Raw genomic sequence first — 24,044 nt, forward strand, 5'->3', positions numbered from 1 at the left:
CACTATTATTACCCTATTATTTTCGCACTTCTGAGATTTGCCTACATATCTGTTCCTCTATCTCCCCCTGACTGTTTGGGGGCCTATAGTACACTCCCAGCAAAGTGCTTGCCCCCTTTTTGTTTTTAAGTTCTACCCATATGGCCTCATTAGAGGAACCCGCTAATATATCATCCCTCCTTACAGCAGTAATTGATTCCTTAATTAATATTGCAACACTCCCTCCCCTTTTACACCCCCCTCTGTCTCGCCTGAAGATTCTATACCCCGGAATATTGAGCTGCCAGTCCTGACCCTCCCTCAACCATGTCTCCATGATAGCAACAATATCGTACTCCCATGTGTTCAACAACAACTTCAGTTCATCCACCTTATTTGCAAGACTCCTTGCATTAAAATAAATGCCTTCCAGCCTTGCCATATTCCCTTTTGCCTTCACATATTTGCTCTGCCTTCCCAGCTGACTTGTTTTTTCCTCCGTATTTGGCTGTAAATCACCCCCTACTATAGTTCCACTCTGTATCCCATCCCCCTGCCAAGTTAGTTTAAACCCCCCCCCAGCAGTGCTAGCAAACCTCCCCGCAAGGATATTGGTCCCCCTCTGGTTGAGGTGTAAACTGTCCAGCTTGTACAAGTCCCACCTTTCCCAGAAGCAGACCCAGTGATCTGGGAAACTAAAGCCCTCCCTCCTGCACCATCCCTTTAGCCATGCATTCATCTGTTCTATCTTCCTATTCCTATACTCACTAGCACGTGGCACCAGGAGTAATCCAGAGATTACAACCTTTGAGGTCCTGCTCTTTAATCTTCCACCTAGCTCCCTAAATTCTTGCTGCAGGACCTCATCCCTCTTTTTACCTATGTCGTTGGTGCCAATGTGGACCACGACCTCTGGCTGTTCACCCTCCCCCTCCAGAATGCCCTGCAGCCGCTCAGTGACATCCTTGACCCTGGCACCAGGGAGGCAACAAACCATCCTGGATTCACGTCTACGGCCACAGAAACGCCTATCTGTTCCCCTTACTATAGACGCTCCAACTTTGAAGGAAGGTTGAGACAACAGGCCTGATGACACGGATATGTGTGAAGGCCTGATTAACTGTTATGCTGGTTGTCTCTCTGGACGCATCCTATGTTAGTGATACTGCATGAAAGAAGGATGCCAGGGTGATCTTTTGCAAAGCCTAATTGGTTGCATCTTCCAAGATGCCACCAACCACAACTACTGGCACCGTCACACGTACCTGAAAACAACTGTGGAGAACTCTTTTCATGGTTGCTGCTGGCATTCAAATCACACTATTCAAAGAGGTGAGAACCTTTGAGGTTTTGAACGCGCTGCATAATGGAGATGAGGAACTTGAAAGGGGCCAATAAATGGCGGTGCAATGCCCACACCCATCACTACCTCAGAGCCTATAGCTGGACCCATCAGAAGAGTCCTGTCTTTGCTGTCTCTGCTTCACAAGACAGGTTGCCACAGGGTTGTGTCATCTGCTGCACGATTACCTGCACTTGACATCCAAGTGTGCTACAAACCGTGCTTTCTGGCCACGCTTTGCCTGTACTTATAACCTATTCAAAGTAGGGTGCAAAGGCGTATATTGCAAAATCTGGCCTGCTAGGTCATCGGTCATCCTGGGTCCCAATTTTGACTGCCTTCGATAGGTTCTTTTTTATAACTTTGTTTTTAACATTAGGAGTTGGCTGCAAGCTAGAAATTCCTGCGATTCCTCTAAAAATGGCGCTGTTCAGCTGATTGCAAAATTGAGAAGCCAGATTTTTGAAATGTAATGACTCTGTTACCAGGACATGTAAGAAACAACATTGTTAGTTCAACTTGTGGCTTTGTAATTAAAAGATTAATAAAAAATCTTTTCCATCCCCTTTGTGTTACCATGGACTATAATGCTCGCTCTTGTTAACAGTAGCCACTATAACTCAAACATTCCTCTTTAGAATAGGAGCAGTAATTCATTATCCTTCAATTTAGATTGGTTTCTCCTAGAGGTTACTGTAACTTTAAAGCTCTCCACTCCTCCCACACAGTGTGCGGCCACATGCACTTGGAATTAAGACTGCAAATCGCTTTTTTGGATTTTGTATCTTTCCTGCTTAGTGCAAACCCCATTGGCCATGGAATTTGACTAACCATCTGGAAGCTCAGTGGATGTACAAGTGAGGATTAACTCGCTCACAGTCTCCTGATGACCGTGTGGATTAGAGGAAGCAGCAATTTGTGCTGCGTGTCTGTGTGTGTCTGTACAGCAGCTGCCTACCTATCTATCTTGGGAAAACACAGTGTACACACATGTCTGATATGCTGCTTGCAAAGAAATCCCTCGAGATGCGGTTCCTCCTGTGGAGCATACTAAGCATTCAAATTCCTAAAATAAAATGTCTATCTAAAACAACATTTCTACTGGGGCATGTTTAATTTTAGAATTACGTAATTTCATGCATCATACTGGTGGCTTAAAGATAATACAAAGCAGCATTAACTCAATGTATTTGTGAAATGCTTTTTGCAACAAATGATGTAATATCTCATGGATGATTCATGCACTGGAAGAGGATGTAATCAGTTCCTGAATAGAGAATAAAGCTCACTGGTGAAAGGGGAAGTATGTTCCGAAGAAAACTCATCAGCAGGTTTGTTGGTAGTTAGTAAGTAAGTTTGGCTGAATGAGGAGGGAGGTTGCTGTCTTCGGAGAAGAAATGTGCCGTCGCCATTATTTTATGGCAAGAAAACACTTTTCCTTATTTCTCCTATAAAGTTATTAAGGGTGTTTCCAGTGGATGAATTATTCAGCCATTTCCACCCCACCCTGATGGACAGAGTACCTCAGGTTCACTGATTTATACTTCTTCAGATGTCTTATCAGGGTGGTTCCATGATCCCAGCTCACAGAATCATGCTCTAAGAAGAGAGGAAGCACTTGCATTTATATAGCGCCTTTCACGACCTCAATGTCCCAGAGTGCTTCACTGTCAATGAAATACTTGACAATGGAGTTAAGGATTGTGGGACTGTTGGTGTGCTGGGGATGGGAGGCTTGGTTCACATGAAGCGCTCTTGGATGAGCTGCTCTCTGAGAACTCTGTCAGCTAAGGACACTGGTGGTCAATGCTGGTTCTGCTCTCCCTCTTCATGCTGCTCCTCCTCCTGCTGCACTTCTTGCTGCCCAGGTGGTGATAAGGGCTGGTCCCTCATGATGGCAAAGTTATGAAGTACTCAACAGATGGCCACAGATCTGGATACTTGCTCAGGTCTTCCCACACTGTACTGCAAAGGTCCTCCCAAACAGTCCAGGCAACATCAGTGTTGATCGAGCACGACGACTGTAGGCCAGCTCTGCAGCTGTGCCTGGGTTACTGACGGGAATCATGAGCCAAGTCTCAAGATATCCCTTGTCATACAGTAGCCAGCCAGTGACCTGATGGCCTGGTTGGAATAAAGGCGGCATCATGACTGCTGCCAGGAAACTGGGCATAGATCTGAATGATGCACTGCCTGTGGTCGCACACAAGCTGGACATGGAGGGAGCAGAACCAACTTTCTATTAAGAAAGATGCCAGGCTGGTGGTGATCAGCATGCAAGGTGATGTGGGTGCAGTCTATGGCACCTTGGACCCTGGGGAAGCCTGCTATGTGGGTGAAGCCTGGTGCTCTCTTGTCCTACTTTGCTTTGTCCATTGAGAAAGAGATGTAGCCGATCCTGCTGGCGTAGAAAGGAGAAGTGCTCCCTAAAGACTCACTGTGGGAATGGCCTTCTGCATTGTGCCCTTCTCTTGGTCCTCCCTCATCTCCCAGATGCACCTGCACTCTCCTGTCTTCTTCTGCTCCCCCTCGTCCTCCAGCCCCAAAAGCAGCCCACCAGACACGGCAGTAAAACTGTGCTGCAGGTGGCAAAAACATAGGAACAGGAGAAGGCCATTCAGCCACTTGAGCCTGTTCCGCCATTCAATGAAATCGTGACTGATCTGTATCCTAACTCCATTCACCCGCCTTGGCACCATATCCCTTGATACCCTTGGCTAGAAAAATCTATCGATCTCAGATTTAAAATGATTAATTGAGCTAGCATCTACTGCTTGTTGTGGGAGAGAGTTCCACACGTCTACCACCCTTTGCGTGAAGAAGTGTTTCTTAACTTCTCTCCTGAATGGCCTGGCTCTGATTTTAAGGTTATGTCCCCTTGTCCGAGACTCCCCCACCAGCGGAAAAAGTTTCTCTCTATCCTATCAATTCCTTTCAAAATCCTAAAAACCTCACTCAAATCACCCCTTAACCTTCTACATTCCAGGGAATACAAGCCTAGTTTATGTAATCTTGCGTCACAATGTAACCCTTGGAGCCCTGATGACCTTCTGGTGAATCTCCGCTGCACTCCTTCCAAGGCCATTATATCTTTTATAAGGTGCGGTGCTTAGAACTGCACACACTACTCCAGATGTGGTCTAACCAGGTCTTTGTATAACTGCAGCAAAGCTTTCTCTTTATATTCAAGTCCTCTAGATATGAAAGCTAACATTACATTAGTCATGCGAAGCACCAACAAAAGCTTCCTCTCCGAAGTCAGCATTTTGTTTTATAAGTCAGAAAACAGGCCAAAAAACTCCCACAAATTAACCAGCAGCCCAAAAGGAATGACCAGCAATGAACCTGTATGTAGTGGATGGGCTCTTTAAATAGCACTGCTGAAGGCTCCTTCCTGCCTGTTAATGCCGTGAGTTGCTAAGCGTGTTTATCACGTGGTGAGTCAGGCGCGGGGGCAGTCCAATATCACAAAAATATCCTACAACAAGTGTAGGTCCCTTATTTAAATATATTAATGATGGTTTAAGATACTTGCAGCATGGAATGAGGGCATGCCTACTGCCCGCCATATTCAATGCTCAGGCACCCGTTTGTACCTGAAAAATGTGTGTGGCGCCCATTAATTTCTGGACCACTGTCTTCCCATTACAAAAATTAGTTTTCATAGAAAATCAATGCAATATTTTCTTCGGTGCATTAGCTTGAACAAATCCACAAACTTGTGATTTCTAAACTTGTTTATAAATTTGCTAAAACTAACACAGAAGGAAAATATTGGCAACTGCTCTGTTCCCTCTCCTTAGGGTTTCCCCTCCATTCTCAACAAGTCGATTTACCAACAAACCTAGAGATGATCTTGCTCTTGCAGACATTTTCTCTTTAACCAGTGAGTTTTGTTCTCTGCAAGTAAACTGATTACATTGTCCTCCAGCCCATGAATCATCCAGATATTCTATAAACTACTGCAAACCATGTCCCACATCACGCAGAGACCACGGTTGCTTTATTGCTATGTGAAAAGAGATTTAACTTTCAGGTGGCCTCTGCCCAGATTGGGTTGCCGAGAGGAGAGATCAGCTCGGATAGATGGCACACTGCCCAGGAGCACAGAAATGACTGATTATGTTTTCTCGACTTGAACTAATGAAAAAGAGCCTCAATCCAGTTCCCACTGGGCTTAGGCCCACAGCACAAAGCTGCCCCTAATTCAGCACTAAATGACGTCAAACCGACAGGCTCACAGGATAGCTGGTGTGGGAAATAAGGCACATCATTGGGCAGAGTAGAAAGAGTGTGCGGTGCCCAAAATGGAGTTTCCCATTTCCCAGCACTAACATCTCTCATCTTGCTCAGCACAAAAGTCATGAAGATAAACACGAAATATTGATTTGTTTTATGGGATTCCCATATTTTATAGATATGGGAATAATTTCCTGAATTCAGATTTTACTGGGGAGTTTTACTCATTGTTAGGAATGTAATGCTGTACCCAACAGTGTTCAGTAGTGACTGTTATGGTCTTTAAATGGCATTGGCATGCTTACTAACAAGCACCCTCACAGCAGGTTACAGACACCGAGACTAGACAGTGAATCTGTCAACATCCTACGATAGCAAAATACTGCAGATGCTGGAAATCTGCCCCGAGATTGCCCCCCCCCCCCCTGTTCTGACTGTTGACCAGCTCAACAGCCAATTTCCCACCCTCCTCCAACCAGCAAGCAGCTTGCACATGCGGCCCAGTAACAGCGAACGGACGGTGGTCACATTCTATTCCCCGACCACCTGTTGTGCCCCTAAAATTAAAATCAGCCCCAGCATGTTTACGCACTCATTTTTAAGTCCTTTAGCGCCATTTTGAAAATCTATCGTATGCAATCTGATAACCAAATTCTCTGAAGAGAAGTGATTTGACAGATCATGCCAATGTTTCATGGAGCAGAGCATTTGCCAGTGAAGAACGGCAGAAGGGTTCTCTGTGTTGGAAGCAAACAAAGATTTTCACTTCAATATTCAAATGATGTCATGAATTAATGTGATGCTGCAGTTATACAATATCTGCTTTTGTGCCACGATTAGCAGCAGATAGGAAATCAATCCTTTTATACAGTGGACATCTGACCCTTACTCTGTACATAGATTGAAGATTCGGTGCAAGAACCCACATAGCTGTCATATTGATATAATCCACTGCAAAAGAAATCGACTGATGTTTCGAGAAGATGAACAGCAGTTATTTTTGTTCTGTATCTGCATCACTGGATGAATTAAATGTATTCTTTTTACAAAAAGTTTATTTTACTGCATTATAAGTAATTTCCAAGCACAGGGATTGACATTGTTTTGCTCTGTCAGGCCCAGCAATACCTGTTGGAGTTGACGTGATGGTGGAAAGCCTGGACAGTATTTCTGAGGTGGATATGGTAAGTGATCAAACTGAGCTTTAATACTGTATACATTCAGTGGCAAATGACATTTTGTTTTGGATATCAATAGGCCAGACACAAACTACTTCATTCCCACTTACATGCTTGTGCCTATACAACCAATGCCTGTGCCATCATATCCCTCCCCATGTGAACCTTAAGACCAAAACACGGAGTGCAACTGGATTTTTATATGTACAAATATATATACTTTTTGAGGATATGCTATTATCTCAGTTCTCTTCCCTGTGTCTTTTCCCTTCTGGCCTGCCAAGGCAATGTACAACTTGAAGCTGAGAGGGTATACTGGCAAACTGCTCCCAGTTCTTAGCCAATCGCTCGGAGTTTTGTTCGAACGATTTCCTCTGATATTTTCCCACCCCCCTAGTCGGGGAATAACAGGAACATGATTAAGATTGATGCTGGGGGGGCTGAAACTGGCTCCCCTCTATTCTGTGAGCCTTTACATTGATGGGTCTCCTGATGGTAAACTGAATGTATTCTAAGTGGAGTGAATACCCATTTCTGTATTGGCACCAATCTGTGGTACTGTGGAAATTGACACGGTTGGTTGTTGTAGTTCAAAGTTTTCTTTAACTGTAACATTTAAAAAAAAGTCACGGGGAGAAATTGGGTATGTAGCGCCACCTGTTAGCGCCTAAAGAGGCAGGCAGTGGCTATAGCGCCACTGGCTGCGCCTCCCGCGATATTCAGCAGGGGCGCTAATGGTGGCGTTAGCCTGTTGCGCTGCGCCGCCACCGATGACGGCATCGGTGTGCGCAACGCCCCGATCGCGATATTTGGTAGTGAATGCCGCTGTTGCGCCGTTCGCTACCCGCGCCCGGTTCACGGGGCCTTACTGCGTCGGCAGAGGCGCAAGTTAAGGTGGAGGTGCGGGGCAGCCGGTTTTTTCGGCGGCCGCCTGCCAGCACCTCCGTCCCCGGCCTCCAGATCCCCCCCCCTGCGGCATTGCCGGCTGTTTCCCGAGAGCCCGGCACTTTTCCACCGTGCCGGGCTCTTTTGCCGGCACTCGCGATCGGGGTTCACGCTGCTGCAGGCCCCTCCCCCTTCACAATGGGAGGAAGGCCTGCAGTACCGCAGCGTGCCGCTGCGGCACGTTGTGCTGCGAAATTCACTTTCAGCGCCTAAGAGGGACGCGGAGCGCCTCGAGCCACGCACCGTCTCCCTCTAGGGGCACTGAGGCTGAATATCTGATGATCGCTACTGCTCCGAACGCTGCGCAAAAATCTGCGCCCAGGCGAACTTGGCGCCAGTTTGGCGCCTCACCCCAATTTCTAGGCCATAGAATCATAACGGCACAGAAGGAGGCCATTTGGCCCATCGAGTCCGTGCCACCTCTCTGTAGAGCAATCCAGTCAGTCCCATCCCCCCGCTCTATCCCGTAGCCCTGCAAGTTTATTTCCCTCAAGTGCCTATCCAGTCTCCCCTTGAAAACATTGAGTGACTCTGCTTCCACCACTTCCATCGGCAGCGAGTTCCAGGTCATCACCACTGGCTGCGTAAAAAAGTTTTTTCTCACCTCCCCCCTGTATCTCTTGCCCAAAACCTTAAACCTGTGTCCCCTAGTCCTTGTACCATCAACTAGTGGGAACAGCCTTTCCCCGTCTAGCCTATCCAAACCCGTCATAATCTTGTATGCCTCTATCAAATCATCCTGCAACCTCCTTTGCTCTAATCAAAAGAAATCCAGCTTCTCCAACCTGTCCTTGTAGCTTAGATGCCCCATCCTCGGAACCATTCTGGTAAATCTCCTCTGCACCCTCTCAAGGGCTTTCACATCCTTCCTCAAGTGTGGTGACCAGAACTGGAGGCGGTACTCCAGTTGTGGCCTAACCAACACTTTAGAGAAGTTATGCTGAACCTTTATACTAATGTACTCAATACCTCTATTTATGAAACCCAAGATCCCATATGCATTGTTAACCACTCTCGCAATATGTCCTGCCACCTTCAGGGACCTATGCACATTAACTCCCAGGTCCCTCTGTCCCTGCACACTCTTTAAACGGTGCCATTTAGTGTATATTGCCTGTCCCTGTTCCTTCTGCCAAAATGCATCACCTCACACTTCTCTGTATTAAATTCCATCTGCCACTTGCCTGCCCATTCTGCCAGCCTTTCTATGTCCTGTTGCAGTCGATTGGTATCATCATCACTGTTTGCCACACCCCCAAGTTTGGTGTCATCGGCAAATTTAGAAATTCTACTCTGTATTCCAATATCCAGGTCATGCATATTAAAAAAAAAAAAAGCAGTGGCCCCAGCACTGACCCTTGGGGAACACCACTGTCTACCATCCTCCAGTCTGAAAAACAGCCATTTACCACAACTCGCTGATTGCTGTCCTTAAGCCAATTCCTTAACCAAGCTGCCACTGACCCACCTATTCCACGAGCCTCAATTTTGTTAACCAGCCTTCTATGTGGTACTTTGTCAAACACCTTCCGAAAATCCATGTAGACAACATCCATTGCATTCCCTTCAATCCTCTCTCTTACTTCATCAAAAAAGTCTAAAATATTTTGATTTTCAATTGTATAATGAAGTATTAATTTTTCAACAGTTAGAATGAAAAGGCAACAGTTGTGGAGTGGAGCCAAGTAACAATAGTACTCCCATCACCCCTCTGCTAGGATCAGCTAATTTAGCACAAACCAGGGATTTAACCCAAGAATTTCTCGATCTGTATGTATGAACTAATTTTTAAAAGAGAAAAAAAAGAAAGCTCTAGCACCATATGATATTACTCAGAAACATTTCTAACTGCTTCACATGCAACTAATTAGTTTGAGGTGCAGTGACTTGTTTGTAGACAAACATGGCAGTCCTTCTGCACACAGGAAAATCCCGCAAACAGCATTGAGGTGAAAGGCCAGTAAACCTATTTTTTATGGCCTTGGTTGAGGGAGGAATGTTGGCCTGGACACTGGGAGAGCTCCTTGCTCTTGAAGCAGTGTCATGGGATCCTTGACATGCACCACAACCATTGAAGCAAACAGATGAGGCCTTGGTGTAATGTCTCATCCACAGGCCAACACCCTCAGTACTGCACTGGAATGGCAGCCCTAGTTCTGGAGTAGGGCTTGAGTTCCCAACCTTCTGATACAGACACAAGAGTCAAGCTGAAAAATGCAAACATATGGATCAATCCTTTCTCAAACATGTTACCTGTCTGTTATATTTCATACTTCATGTACAATTATCTAGCAGTGAATTTTCTGCGGCTTGTGATTGAGAACAGGGTTATTCCTGGAAGTAAACTGATCAGCCCCAGATGGTAAAACTTGTTGTACCAAAAGGTTTTCAGTTCTCTCTTTTGTTCTGAGAGTTGTTTGTAGAAAGCTACCATTGTATGATGGAAGTCCAAGTCCATGGAGACCTGAGGTCTCCACTCTGTCACCAATGACTTCCAGAGAGTGAAAAGGGGGATCTAAGTGCAGCAAAAGTTCTCCCCCGGTCTCCAAATGGTAAAACCATCACATACTTCAGAATGTTTTCCTCTATGGGTAGGGAGGAGACATTCGCTGTCATAGTCAGGATCACCACATAGTAAAGCATAACAAGTTGCCAACTGGGCTTTCATTGTATATTATTTTGGATGATTTTTTGTGGGATATCAATGCTGAGGCACCTAGTGATATCATCAAGCACTGCTAGCCCAAGTATAGTATAGATTATAAAAACAGAAATTGCTGGAAATGCTCAGTAGATCAGGCAGCATCTTTGGAGAGAGAAATAGGCCGTGATTTTATCGGCACTGAGAGCGGGTTTGGAGGCGGGTCAAAAGTTAAAATCGTTTTGATTGACGGCGGGATCTGATCCCGCCGTCAACCCGCCTCCAAACAATTTTCCCAAGTGTCGGGTCCCCAATTTGCACAAGGATCCGACACCTAGTGGCAGGAAGAGGATTAAAGCCACTTACCTGTTAACAGGTAGTTGAGAGTAGTTGACAGGCTATTTTTTAATTTTGCCGCTCGGGCTTCCCGACGTCCGGACACCACGCCAGGTAAGTGTGGCGTGTTGTGAGTCTGCTGTAATGTTACTGCATTGATGACAGCTGCAGAAATGGTGTGAAGGATCCAATGGTGCACTGGTGAGTCTCAGAGGTAAGAGAATGTTGGGAAAATCATTTTTAATGCATTTACACATTTCTTTAGGTAACAAGTTTTGAAATCCATGTCCCGTGCCACCTCATTGGGAGAACCTCTCTCACCAGTGACAGATCGCTCCTGTCACCTCACCTGCAGCTGCCATCTGTTCTAGCCTATGGAGGGAGTCATAGGAGAGCCTGGGTGCAAGCGCTCACCTTTGTTCAGTGATTGTCAGTGTTTGCAGCACCTCAATGCTGTCAAACACTGAGAAATGAGCTATTAAAAAAAATTGTGCGTGGTCCTTTTAAGAAAACTGGCAGATGATGCGTCATCAAACGTCATTTGACCGGCTTCTTAATTGGCTGGCAAGCCCCGCAGGGCAGGCTTAACAAGGTCAATCAACGTAAAATCACGTCCGTGGGCCGGATGCAGTTGGGGGGCGGGACTGGAAGCCGGAAACCACCTGACTGCTCCCAACCCGCATCCATTGACAAAATCGCGGCCATAGAGTTAACGTTTCAGATGACCTTTCATCAGAACTGGAAAAAGTTAGTTGTAACAGGTTTTAAGCAAGTACTGAGGCAGGAAAGTTGCAATACCCAAAGCATAGTCAATGTAACAGTGACCCACCACCCCCCCCCCCCCCCCCCCCCCCAAGTTGTTGTATGTCATGGACTTGAGAATTCAGTCTTTGGTTTTGTTACTGTGTTTTCTGCAGGATTTCACAATGACTCTATATTTGCGCAATTACTGGAAAGATGAGCGGCTTTCATTTCCCAGCACCACAAACCGAAGTATGACATTTGATGGCAGGCTCGTCAAAAAGATTTGGGCACCCGACGTGTTTTTTGTTCACTCGAAAAGGTCATTTATCCATGACACAACCACAGATAATGTAATGATACGCATCTTTCCTGATGGAAATGTGCTGTATAGTATAAGGTAAGCATGTAGGTTCTCTACCGCATTTCTTCTCCAGAAAATCTACTGGGGCTTCCACCATACAACAGCAACCCCTAACTGCATCAGTATGACATTTCCTTTTCCCATACCAGCAATCCTTACAGCTTCTCTGAGTGGGATTGCCAATTGATGCTGAATTTTAGGCAGTTTTGTGCTGTGAAGCAGCATCCACTGAGAACTGGGTTGAGACTAAGCAAACTCATTTAGGACTCCGACAGCTGGCGCAAAGGTGACTTTCAACCCACCGGTGTGAATTACTTATACCTGTGTTCCCTGAGGAAAGACTTTTTGGCCCTTTAACTTTCACATTCCTCCTTCATCCCTTGCAGCCAACGTTGCTATAGCGCAGAGGGCGAAAAATACTTTGGATAATGTATTTCTGTCATTTGCATATATTGCAGCGTACCATTTGTGTGTGGATGTATCGGATGTTCCTCATCATGTTGGGTGGGAAATCCCCAACATGATGGCAGAGCTGACAGAGCGGCCCTTCTGGAATCTCCCACCAAATTCCACATGACTTATTCTGGGCAGCTCGGCTAATACATCTACTTTATTCATGCCAAGAAACAGTATTGCAGATATAAGGGCTGATTCTGTGGTGGGGTGTTCCTGGGGCGAAGTGGGAGTGCTGCTCAGGAAATGGTGCGCTTGATTTTATTTTTTGTCCATTAATTTATCAACCCTACAGAACAAGCTGATTCTTTTGTTCCTCTCAGGTTACTGAAAATAACAGAAGGGAAATTTTCCTGGTCCGGTGCCTGGGTGTAGTGTATGTAGGAAAAGTGAACCCATCTGATTATCCTGTATTTGCTGTGCCCAAACAATCCAAGCCACCCAGGCACGGGACCAAGAAAATCTCCCTCGGGATGTTTTCCCTTTTTTAGGAGACAGTTATTTTACTCTTTGGGATATGGCGATCACCCAGAGCCTTTTGGAAATGATGGCACCAGAACTCAGAGGAAAGGTCCAATCAACTGCATTCTGCAGACGTGAAGAGATCAAATAAACCTATCATAACACTGAGTAGTAGAACGATGTTTACTCTGCAGCAGTGGTCAGAGCAGGGTCTTTATTCAATGTGCAACATTCTCAAGCTACAGGTATTAGATAACGTTACAAGTAATCTATTTGATTTGTAGGGTGACCGTAACGGCGATGTGTAACATGGATTTCAGCCGCTTCCCTCTCGACACACAGACCTGTTCCCTGGAGATAGAGAGCTGTAAGTCATGTGCACCATGCGCTTCTCCACCTATCTGTATTCTCATTAATTATATTCTAGGCTTGAAGCTGTCCCTGACCAATTAGGCAGCGACCTTCTGGGATGTAGATGAAATGCACTGTGGGTAGATATGTTTTGGGAAACTTTACCACATCATCCACCACATTAAGTATTAATATTGGCTAAACTGATGAATTTTCTGTCCAAACAGACCTGGTTGAATAACCGATGGAAAATCAGCCAAAACTAGATTTCCATCAGAAATCCAATGTTCTACTTGTAGGCAGAGAATTTATTGACACCCACAAGATTACCATCTAATTCTTTTATTACATCACCCACCATTATACAAAAGGCTAGCAAAGATTTAGTAAAAGTTGCTGTTCAGGAACTGCATGCATGAAAGAGCTGGCCTTGTGTGATGATGCATGAGCTGCTCTTTTACACAATTTGTTGGTGTTCAGAGTACGTTTCTCATTGTGCTGGGAGTGCGGGGCTCCAATATTGGGTGCCAGTAGCCAATGTAGGTCTGCTGACTACTTCCCTGGCATAAGAGAGGGAACCAGCTATGAGGCTGCAGGCAAAGGAAGAGGCACAGAGTGGCACGGGGGAGCAGTGCGAGGCATGTCATGGGTGCGACAAAGGGCGGAGGTGCCCAATTTAAAAAAATTTAAAAGCAGCTTCCACTTCTGTGCTGGTTCCTGAACCACATTATGGGATGGCGCCTTAATGTAAATGAAAGTTGAGGGCCCAATGAGTCTAGTGCAAACCTGGCTTCCAGCACTCAAGTGCCTCAGACCCTTGGCTTATTGACCCTGTAGGCTGGATAAGGTCTTCTACAAGCAGTACCACCGCCGCCACCGCCCCCCCCCCCCCACCCCACCCTTCCCTGTTCACACCGGCTGTCTTGTAACTGGTCCATCTGCTGCTTATCCTGGTTGTTGAGGCTGCTCCTGCCGCTCCTCTTCCACCAACTGTTCCTCCATCCAAAGCATTGATGCAAAAATGGTTCCCATGATACGCTGTGAGTGCTTAATTAGGGTGAGTAAGGTTGAAATAAAAAGACAGAAACAAGCAATCTCCAAACTCAGAAGTGTTTTGGAAATGCATTAAGCCCAATAGCACACAGATCCCTATGATCTGAGTGCCTATGATCTGAGTGCCTCTTTAAATACTGCTGTCAGACAGTGCCTGAGGCCAAACCTGCGAGATTATACTCAGCGGGTCAGCCGCTTGGAAAGGGCTTCAAGGTCCTAATTACATCATAGGACCCTGATTTGCATAGCATTCATGAGGCACCGCCTCAGCCACATAAATTAAGTCTGCAGTTAAAATGGCGGCCAGCATGATTAGAGTGGAAATGAGGCAGTAAGTCGAATCGAATTATTCTAACGGCCTCCCAACCCCGTTCCTGATGGGCGGGGTGGGTTAAAATTGACCCCAATGTATAAGTACAGTGGTGTCAATCTGGCTGCATAATGTATCTACACTCTGTGATAATGTTGCCTGGTGGGTGTTGTGCGATTTAATCCAAACTAGCAATCTAATTTTTTGATTGGATACTTCAAATCTAAAATAGAGGTGCGCTGCTGGTAGGTGAAAATGCTTCAGCACATAGGGTTACAATAATTGTTAAGCGCATTACATCAGGTTTTGAATTGCGTTTTGGTAGTCGATTTTGCAACTTTCATCAGCAAAGTGATGGAAGGTGCGTCGACAGTACTATCAAGCAGCACTTACTCACCAATAACCTGCTCACTGATGCCCAGGTTGGGTTCCGCCAAGACCACTCGGCTCCTGACCTCATTACAGTCTTGGTCCAAACATGGACAAAGGAGCCGAATTCCAGAGGTGAGGTGAGAGTGACTGCCCTTGGCATCAAGGCAGCATTTGACTGAGTGTGGCATCAAGGAGCCCTAGTAAAACTGACGTCAATGGGAATCGGGTGGTGGGGGGGGGGAGAACTCTCCACTGGCTGGAGTCATACCTAGCACAAAGGAAGAGGGTTGGAGTTCAATCATCACAGCCCCAGGACATCGCTACAGGAGTTCCTCATGGCAGTGTCCTAGGCCCAACCATCTTCAGCTGCTTCATCAATGACCTTCCCGCCATCATATCGTCAGAAGTGGGGATGTTCGCTGATGACTGCTCAGTGTCCAGTGCCATTCACAACTCTTCAGATAATGAAACAGTCCATGCCCGCATGCAGCAAGATCTGGAGGGCATTCAGGCTTGGGCTGATAAGTGGCAGGTAAAATTTGCACCACATAAGTGCCAGGCAATGACTATCTCCAACAAGCGAGAGTCTAACCACCGTCCCTTGACATTCAACGGCATTACTGTTAAGTCCGTGAATGATTGAGACACGGACTAGCAGGAGAGAAACAAACAAGTCTTTACTGGTGAAAGGCATAAACGAAACTAACCAACAGAGGCTCTCTAGCGCCTTTTATACAGGGGTGGTCACTGCCGGTACTGCAGTCTGAGACCAGTTATTCTCTTAAAGGTACATACACAACAATTCCTCCCCTTTTAGATAAACAGTACATAACATTCATTTAACAACTAATGATAACGAATTACAATCACAATTACTGTTGCTAGATACATTGGTTAAGTTTAAGCAATTATAAGTTCAGTCTTTGAGGAGGCTTCCTGATTCTGTCTGGATAATGCCTCTTTGGAGTATCAGGTTCTTCTGGCAATGTTGAGTCGGAATCAATGTCGTTTGGTTCATCTGCTTCCAATATTACCGGTTCTGCGGTAGCTGCAATTGGAACGTCGATTTCATTACAGGTAGACTACCTTTTATCCGGACTTCCGAAAACCAAAACCCTCTAAAAACCGAAGGTTTTTTCGGTCAGCGTAAGTCGTGCGCACGACATGACCAGAGTGGCGCACGACTTACAGGCCTAGCCGGATAAGGGATAGTGTAGCATTTTTCCGCACTTCTGAAAACCGAAATCTTTATCCGCACATCCGAAACCAGAAAACCTCTGAAAGCCGAAAGTGGAGCAAAGCATGACTTCTGAAAACCGAAATGCGCACGACCACGACCCCCGCCGACCCCCACCCCCCACCCCCGACCCCCCCGGCCGAACCCGACCCCCACCGACCCCCGACCCCCCCGCTGTACCCCACCCCCGCCGAACCCCACCCAATTTCGGATAAGAGATAGTGTACCATCCTTTATCCACACATCCGAAACCAGAAAAACTCTGAAAGCCGAAAGTGGCACAAAGCATGACCCGACGCTGCCGATGCTTGACCCACGCAGGTGTTATGCTGCTCTGTGTGATATTTGCTGCTCTCTTAGATATTTGCTGCTCTCTTAGATATTTGCAGCTCTCTTAGATATTTGCAGCTCTCTTAGATATTTGCTGCTCTCTTAGATATTTGCTGGCTTTTAACAATTTGTGAAAATGCTAAAAAGAGCTGCAGATACCCCAATGGGTAACAGTGAGAAGCAGAGAAGGAAGCATCGCTCATTATCGATATCGCAGAAAGTGGAGTTATTGCAGAAGCTTGATCGTGGCGTGTCTGTGCGACATCTTACTGAAGAATATGGTGTGGGAAGTACCACCGTATATGACTTAAAGAAACAGAAAGACAAGTTGTTGAAATTTTACACTGACAGTGATGACCATAAACTAATGAAAATTAGGAAAACATTGCATAGGGCAAAAAATGAAGATCTTGACCGTGTGCTGATTGAGTGGATTCGACAACGCAGAGGTGAACGTGTGCCACTGACTGGTTTGATGGTCATGAAGCAAGCTAGAATATACCATGAAGAACTGAACATTGAAGTTGAGTGTGAATATTCAGAAGGTTGGCTGCATAAATTTAAGAAGCGTCATGGTATAAGATATCTGAAAATCTGTGGTGAAAAAGCTTCTGCTGATCATGAAGCAGCTGAAAATTACATAGATGAGTTTGCAAAAATAGTATCGGATGAAAACCTCGGTCCTGAACAAATTTACAATGCTGATGAAACAGCTCTGTTCTGGCGCTACGTTCCTAGAAAAACATTAGCAACGGCTGATGAGAGTGCACCAGCAGGTTTTAAGGATGCTAAGGACAGGTTGACTGTTCTTGGGTGTGCCAATGCTGCAGGCACACACAAGTTAAAGTTGGTAGTGATTGGAAAAAGCCAACATCCGAGATGTTTGAAAGGTGCATGCAATTTACCTGTGCATTATTATGCGAGCAGGAAAGCATGGGTAACCAGAGGAATATTTTCTCACTGGTTCAATAACCACTTCGTACCAGCGACACGAGCTCATTGCAGGCAAGTTGGACTGGAAGAAAACTGCAAAATTTTATTGTTCCTGGACAACTGCTCCGCACATCCCCCTCCTGAACTTCTTGTGAAAAGTTATGTTTTCGGCATTAACTTTCCCCCTAATGTGACATCTTTAATACAGCCTTGTGACCAAGGAATTTTACGCTCCATGAAGAGCAAGTATAAAGACGTTTTTTTGAACTCTATGCTTGATGCAATCAACAGAGGCGAAGGAATCCAAAGCTTCCTGAAAGAATTCAATGTTAAGGATGCCATTTATGCAGTTGCTAATGCTTGGAACGATGTTGACAAACCAACATTAAAAAATGCTTGGCACAGACTTTGGCCTTCAACGATGTTTCATGAAGATGGACCTGCAGATGACGAGTTTGAAGGATTTCCTGTCAGTCAGGAGAAGATGATATCAAACCTCTTCACTTACGCCAAAGGTTTATCATCCGAAAGTGTAAATACGTTAGAGGAAGCTGACATCGAAGAAGTGCTGAACATTGACAATGATGCACCTGTTGTGAATTTGTTGAGTGATGGGGAAATTGCTGAAATGGTGTTAAATAAAGACAAGCATGAGGACAGTAGTGATGATGATGATGACATTGTGAACACAGGTGACAAAATCCCCATAGACGATATGGTGACAATGTGTGATCAGTTAATTGCTGGCCTTGAAAAACGTGCATTTATCAGTGAGCAAGAGATTATGCAAGTTTACTCAATTAAAGAGAGACTGGTTAGACAGAAACCAATGTTAATGAGACAGATACCAATGTTAATGAGACAGATGACACTGGAAGAAGTCTTTAAAAAGGCCGTCTGTCGTAGTCATGCTTCATCACTTGAGAATCCTGTTCCTGGCCCATCTTCAGATGTCCAACTCCAACCTGATGACAATGATGACAACACTGATGTACCCTCTTCTCCAAGATCCTCAAGCCAGATGTAATGTACCTTTATTGCATGTTTATGTACAGGTATTTAGCTTAGTTTGTACCTGTACATGTTTGAAGTTTTACTGAATGTTTTCCTTACAAATAAACTGTACTACAGTATTTATCCCTGTAACTACAGTATTTATAGTTGTTATTTTCGGATAAGGGATAGTGTATCCTTTATCCGCACTCCCGAAAACCGAATTACCTCTGAAAACCGAAGTGTTTTCGCGCACCTTCCGAAAACCGAAATTTTCCTAAAACCGAAACACGGCTGGTCCCGAGGTTTTCGGATAAAGGATAGTCTACCTGTACCAGGTGTATCAGATCGTGGTGTGGAGTTGACGTTTTCCAGTGACTCTAGAATCTGGTCAGCATGGCATCTTACAATGCTCTCCCCAACGTCCACAGTATACATGAGAGGTCCTTGTCGTGTACAAATCGTTCCTGGCTGCCATTTCTCAGTGCGGTAGTCCCGGGCCAAAACTGGTTGACCTATCTTAAAACTCCTGGTCGGCCTTTCATTCATATTCTGAAACTGCCTGTTCTTCACATCTCTTCGGATGTTTGGCTTAACCAAATCCAAGCGGCATCGTAGTCTTCGATTGAAGAACATCATGGCTGGAGTTTGGTTGGTAACCGCATGTAGGCAAACAAGAAGTTGTCCACCTTATGTTGTAGGGGTATATCTTCATTACACATTGCCTTGATAGCCTTCTTGAATGTTTGGACAAACCTCTTGGCCAATCCATTAGTGGCTGGATGATATGGGGCAGATGTGTAATGCTTAACACCATTGTTCTTTAAGAACCTCCGGAACTCTTCAGACACAAACTGTGGTCCATTGTCAGAGCAAATCTGTTCAGGCAGCCCATTCCTGGCGAATATGGTTCGTAAAACTGCGATAGTTTTTTCCGTGGTGGTTGAGGACATTTTTATTACCTCTGGCCACTTTGAATGCGCATCCACCGCAATTAAAAACATCGAGTCCATGAAGGGACCAGCAAAATCAATGTGCACCTTTTGCCATGGAGATGAGGGCCACTCCCATGGATGCAGAGGAGCTTGTGGTGGGGCGTTTTGGACCTTCTGGCATCCTGCACAGCTCTTGGTCATCTCTTCGATTTCTCTATCGATTCCCGGCCACCACACAAACGCTCTGGCTAAGCTCTTCATTTTTACCCCACCCAGATGACCCTCATGAAGCTCATTGAGCACTCTATCCGTCAACTTAGGTGGAATTACTACTCTGGATCCACACATCAAGGTTCCTCTGCACACTGACAGCTGTTCTCTTCTTGGCGAAAATGCTGGCAGCAGTGGTTCGCCATGTGCTAGCCATCCCTTCACCGTTAAATCATAGACCCGTGATAGTGTCGGGTCATTCCGTGTTTCCTTTTCTATGTTTGCATTCGTCACAGGGAGACATTCGACTATGGTCGAGTGGAATAACTCCATTGGATCCACTGCAAGGTCTTCTTCTTCCACCGTCGGCAACGGTAGACGTGACAATCCATCAGCATTTCCATGCTGTTTAGTTCCCCTGTACTCGATGTCATATTGGTGTGCCCCTAGGAAAAGGGACCATCTCTGCAGCCGTTGTGCTGTCATTATCGGTACGCCCTTCTGAGGGTTGAAAATGGAGACAAGAGGTTGATGATCGGTTAGTAGAGTAAATTTTTGACCGTGCAGATAGTGATTGAACTTCTTCACCCCCCACACTAGGCTGAGGGCCTCTCTGTCAATCTGGGCGTAGTTACGCTCGGCAGAAGTTAACGAGCGTGACGCAAAAGCTATCGGCCTCTCCAAACCATCAAGGAATTTATGTGACAGTACCGCCCCAATGCCGTAGGGAGACGCATCACACGCCAGCCTGATTGGCAGTGCTGGGTTGTGGTGAGCCAATACTTCCTTCGAAGTGATTAAGTCCTTACTCTTCTGAAAAGCACGTTTACAATCATCGCTCCATTTCCATGCTACCCCCGTTCGTAGCAGGGTGTTCAGTGGATGCAGAATTCTCGACAAATTCGGCAAAAACTTATGATAGTAATTCACCAACCCGAGGAATGACCTCAGTTGCGACACATTTTCAGGCGCTGGGGCCTTAACAACCGCTTCAATTTTGTCAGGGGACCTATGTAACCCCTCTTCATCAATCACGTGGCCACAATACGATATCTGTTTCTTAAAAAATTCACACTTGGGGCGGTTGGCTCGCAGCCCATGTTCCCGTAGTCTAGTGAGCACCTGTTCTAGGTTGTTAAGGTGTTCACTGTCATCTTCACCTGTTACAAGGATGTCGTCCAAGTAACACTGAGTCCCCGGAATCCCTTGCAGGACTTGTTCCATCGCTCTTTGCCATATCGCTGGAGCCGATGCTACTCCGAATACCAATCGATGATACTGGTAAAGACCTTTGTGAGTGTTTATTGTGAGATACTTCCTAGAGGACTCTTCAACCTCCATCTGCAAATATGCTTGTGCTAGGTCAATTTTTGTAAAACGCTTCCCTCCAGACAGTGAGGCGAAGATGTCTTCTATCCTTGGAAGAGGATATTGTACTGTGTGAAGGACTGGGTTCACCGTCACCTTGAAATCCCCACAGATGCAAATCTTCCTTGGCTCCCCGGACTTATTGCTTAACGTTTTCTTCGTGACAGGAACGATGGGTGTCGCCCACTCGCTCCAGTCGACCTTAGGCAACACGCCCGCCTTCTCCAGATTCTCCAGCTCTGCCTCGACGGCTGGGCGAATTGCATATGGTACCGGTTTTGCTTTGTAAAACTTGGGAACTGCATTCTCTTCTATTTTTATCGAGGCGGTTACGCCTTTAAGCGTGCCCAGTTCTTGTTGAAATACCTCTTTGGCGTTAGCTAAGATTGTTGACAATCGTCCAGGAGTGACGTCTTCATCTTTTTTACCGTCCACCGTCATTGCATGAATGGAATGCCAATCTAAGTTTATCTTCCTGATCCATTCCCATCCCAATAACGGTGGTCCACCATTTGGCAGAATGTAGAGATACAATTTCCGTATTTTCTTGTCATTGTATTCGACAGGCACCCTTATTTTTCCTCTGGGGTATACTTTTTGCCCCGTATACGTCGTCAAGACGATGGATGTCTCTCTCAAGGGTATGTGTGAAAATAGCCGCTCATAGTCTCGTCGATTCATGACGGATCCTGTATCCAATTCCATTTTAACTTGGGACCCTGCTATCGTGAGGGTGACCCAAATGGTTTGGTGATCCTCTTTTGCGATTACATTGTGAAGTTTGAGACAGCTTAATCTCCTGTTCTTGGATTCACTATCGCTCATCTGGTCTTCGGAACTACTGTCCGTCATCTTTTGTACTTTCTTGTACGGTTCCTTAGTAGCCTTTTTGTTGTCGCTGGTCTTCTTCCCAGACCTACAAACTCGTGCAATGTGTCCAATCTTCCCGCATTGTCTGCATATTTTGTCTTTGGACCAGCAGTCCTTCTGGTCATGGTTAGTTCTGCCGCAGCGATAACATTTTGCAAATCCCTGTGTCATTTCGTGGGTGCCGTATTCCTGTGGTTTTTGTTGAATTTCTGCAGCTCCCCTGGCTGCTGCTTCATACGATACTGCCACGCTGAAAGCCTTCTCTAGCGTCAGCTCTTTTTCTGCGAGTAACTTCTTCTGTGTTCCTTCACTCAGGAGTCCACAGACAAATTTGTCCCGTAGGGTATCTGCCAGTCCTGCTCCGAACTGGCAGTGCTTTGATAGCTTGCGTAGTTCCGTAAGATACTCAGCATTGCTCTCATCTTTGTGCTGAGTTCTCCTGTGGAATTTAAATCTTTCTGCTATCAACAGCGGTGCAGGGTTTAAGTGCTCCTGTAGAACAGCAACAATTTCATTAAAACTCTTCGCCTTCGGTTTGGCTGGAGTAATCAGATCCCGCAATAGGCCGTACGTTCTAGCGCCCATTACGTTTAGCAATAGTGATGCCTTTTTCCCCTCTGCTATTTCATTTGCCTCAAAATATACCTCGACTCTTTCCACATACGTGGTCCAGTCCTCTAATGTATTATCAAAAGCAGTGATACAGCCAGTCTTCGGCATCTTGCAAATCTAAAATGGCGCCTCCCGTGCTTTGCCTTCTTCTCCGATTTAACAAAATGGCGCCTCCCGCGCTTTTCCTTCTTCCCCGCTGTTGTTAGCGCTGCTTTCCACGGTTTCTTGCGCGTATTCTTTTTCTTTTATTATTTTCCCGTCGTGGAGCGGACCCTCTGGAACACTTCCCTCCCTCTTCTGAGGTCCGAACGCTGCCCAGCTTCGAAACACCGACCGCGCCCTGTATGCTCCACCCTCTCTCTCTCTCCTTGCTTCCCGACTCGCTGCCCGGCCCCGTTGCAGCCCAGGAAGGATCAGAGCACTACCTGCCACCAGCCCGATTAGCTGGGAAACCATGGACCGAGGAACCCAGCCTGGCTCTGGACAGTCTCTCCTGCAAGTTTTGAAATCGATGATTGGCGGTCGACGCCCGTTTCTCGAGTTTCAATGGCCTATTTTTTTTTTTTTTTTCTTCTTTCTTCTGGCTCCGACCTTCAACACGTCGTCGGAGCTGCTGCTGAGTTGCAGGTAAGTTCGTTTCTAACTCGTCGCCAGTGTTAAGTCCGTGAATGATTGAGACACGGACTAGCAGGAGAGAAACAAACAAGTCTTTACTGGTGAAAGGCATAAACGAAACTAACCAACAGAGGCTCTCTAGCGCCTTTTATACAGGGGTGGTCACTGCCGGTACTGCAGTCTGAGACCAGTTATTCTCTTAAAGGTACATACACAACAATTACCATCGCCGAATCCCCCACCATCAATATCCTGGGGGTCACCACTGACCAGAAACTTAACTGGACCAGCCACATAAATACTGTGGCAACAAGAACAGGTCAGAGGCTGGGTATTCTGTGGCGAATGTCTCACCTCCTGACTCCACAAAGCCTTTCTACCATCTACAAGGCACAAGTAAGGAGTGTGATGGAATACTCTCCACTTGCCTGGATGAGTAGCTCAAGAAGCTCGACACCATCCAAGACAAAGCAGCCCGCTTGATTGGCACCCCATCCACCATCTTAAAGATTCACACCCTCCACCACCGGCGCACCATGGCTGCAGTGTGTACCATCTACAAGATGCATTGCAGCAACTCGCCAAGGCTTCTTCGGCAGCACCTCCCAAACCCGCGACCTCTTCCACCTAGAAGGACAAGGGCAGCAGGTGCATGGGAACACCACCACCTCCAAGTTCCCCTCCAAGTCACACACCATCCTGACTTAGAAGTATATCACCGTTCCTTCATCACCACTGGGTCAAAATCGTGGAACTCCCTCCCTAACAGCACTGTGGGAGTACTTTCACCGTATGGACTGCAGCTGTTCAAGATAGCGGCTCACCACCACCTTCTCAAGGGCAACTAGGGATGGGGAATAAATGCTGGTCTTGCCAGCGATGCCCACATCCCATGAACGAATAAAAAAAACCTCATATTAATGTTACAATATTAGCTGTTCACCAGAGCCGAGTTCTTGCTATTCAGTTTCATCCTGTGACAATTAAACACTGTGTTGATATCTCTTTCATGGCAGATGCTTACACAGAAGATGACCTTATGCTGTATTGGAAGGATGCTGAAAATGCATTGAAGACAGATGAGAAGGTCTCTTTGTCTCAGTTTCTCATACAGAAATTTCACACTACCTCCAAATTGGCTTTCTATAGTAGTACAGGTGAGTGTTCTTGTGTGA

General features: G+C 46.0%; 1 protein-coding gene across 1 annotated transcript in view; it reads left to right on the forward strand.

Moving 5' to 3' along the window:
- LOC147112873 (gamma-aminobutyric acid receptor subunit rho-2-like) overlaps positions 1 to 24,044 on the forward strand; it is a 73,588-nt gene that overhangs the window by 17,822 nt on the left and 31,722 nt on the right. The window contains exons 3-6 of the mRNA XM_085997637.1: positions 6,677 to 6,744; positions 11,578 to 11,801; positions 12,965 to 13,047; positions 23,886 to 24,026. Of these exons, the coding sequence (XP_085853763.1) occupies positions 6,677 to 6,744; positions 11,578 to 11,801; positions 12,965 to 13,047; positions 23,886 to 24,026 (516 nt within the window). The remainder of the gene's footprint in view (positions 1 to 6,676; positions 6,745 to 11,577; positions 11,802 to 12,964; positions 13,048 to 23,885; positions 24,027 to 24,044) is intronic.

The sequence above is a fragment of the Somniosus microcephalus genome, chromosome 9, assembly GCF_052327205.1.
Source record: "Somniosus microcephalus isolate GS21.2 chromosome 9, FLI_Smic_1.0, whole genome shotgun sequence".
In the NCBI taxonomy this organism is placed as follows: Eukaryota; Metazoa; Chordata; class Chondrichthyes; order Squaliformes; family Somniosidae; genus Somniosus; species Somniosus microcephalus.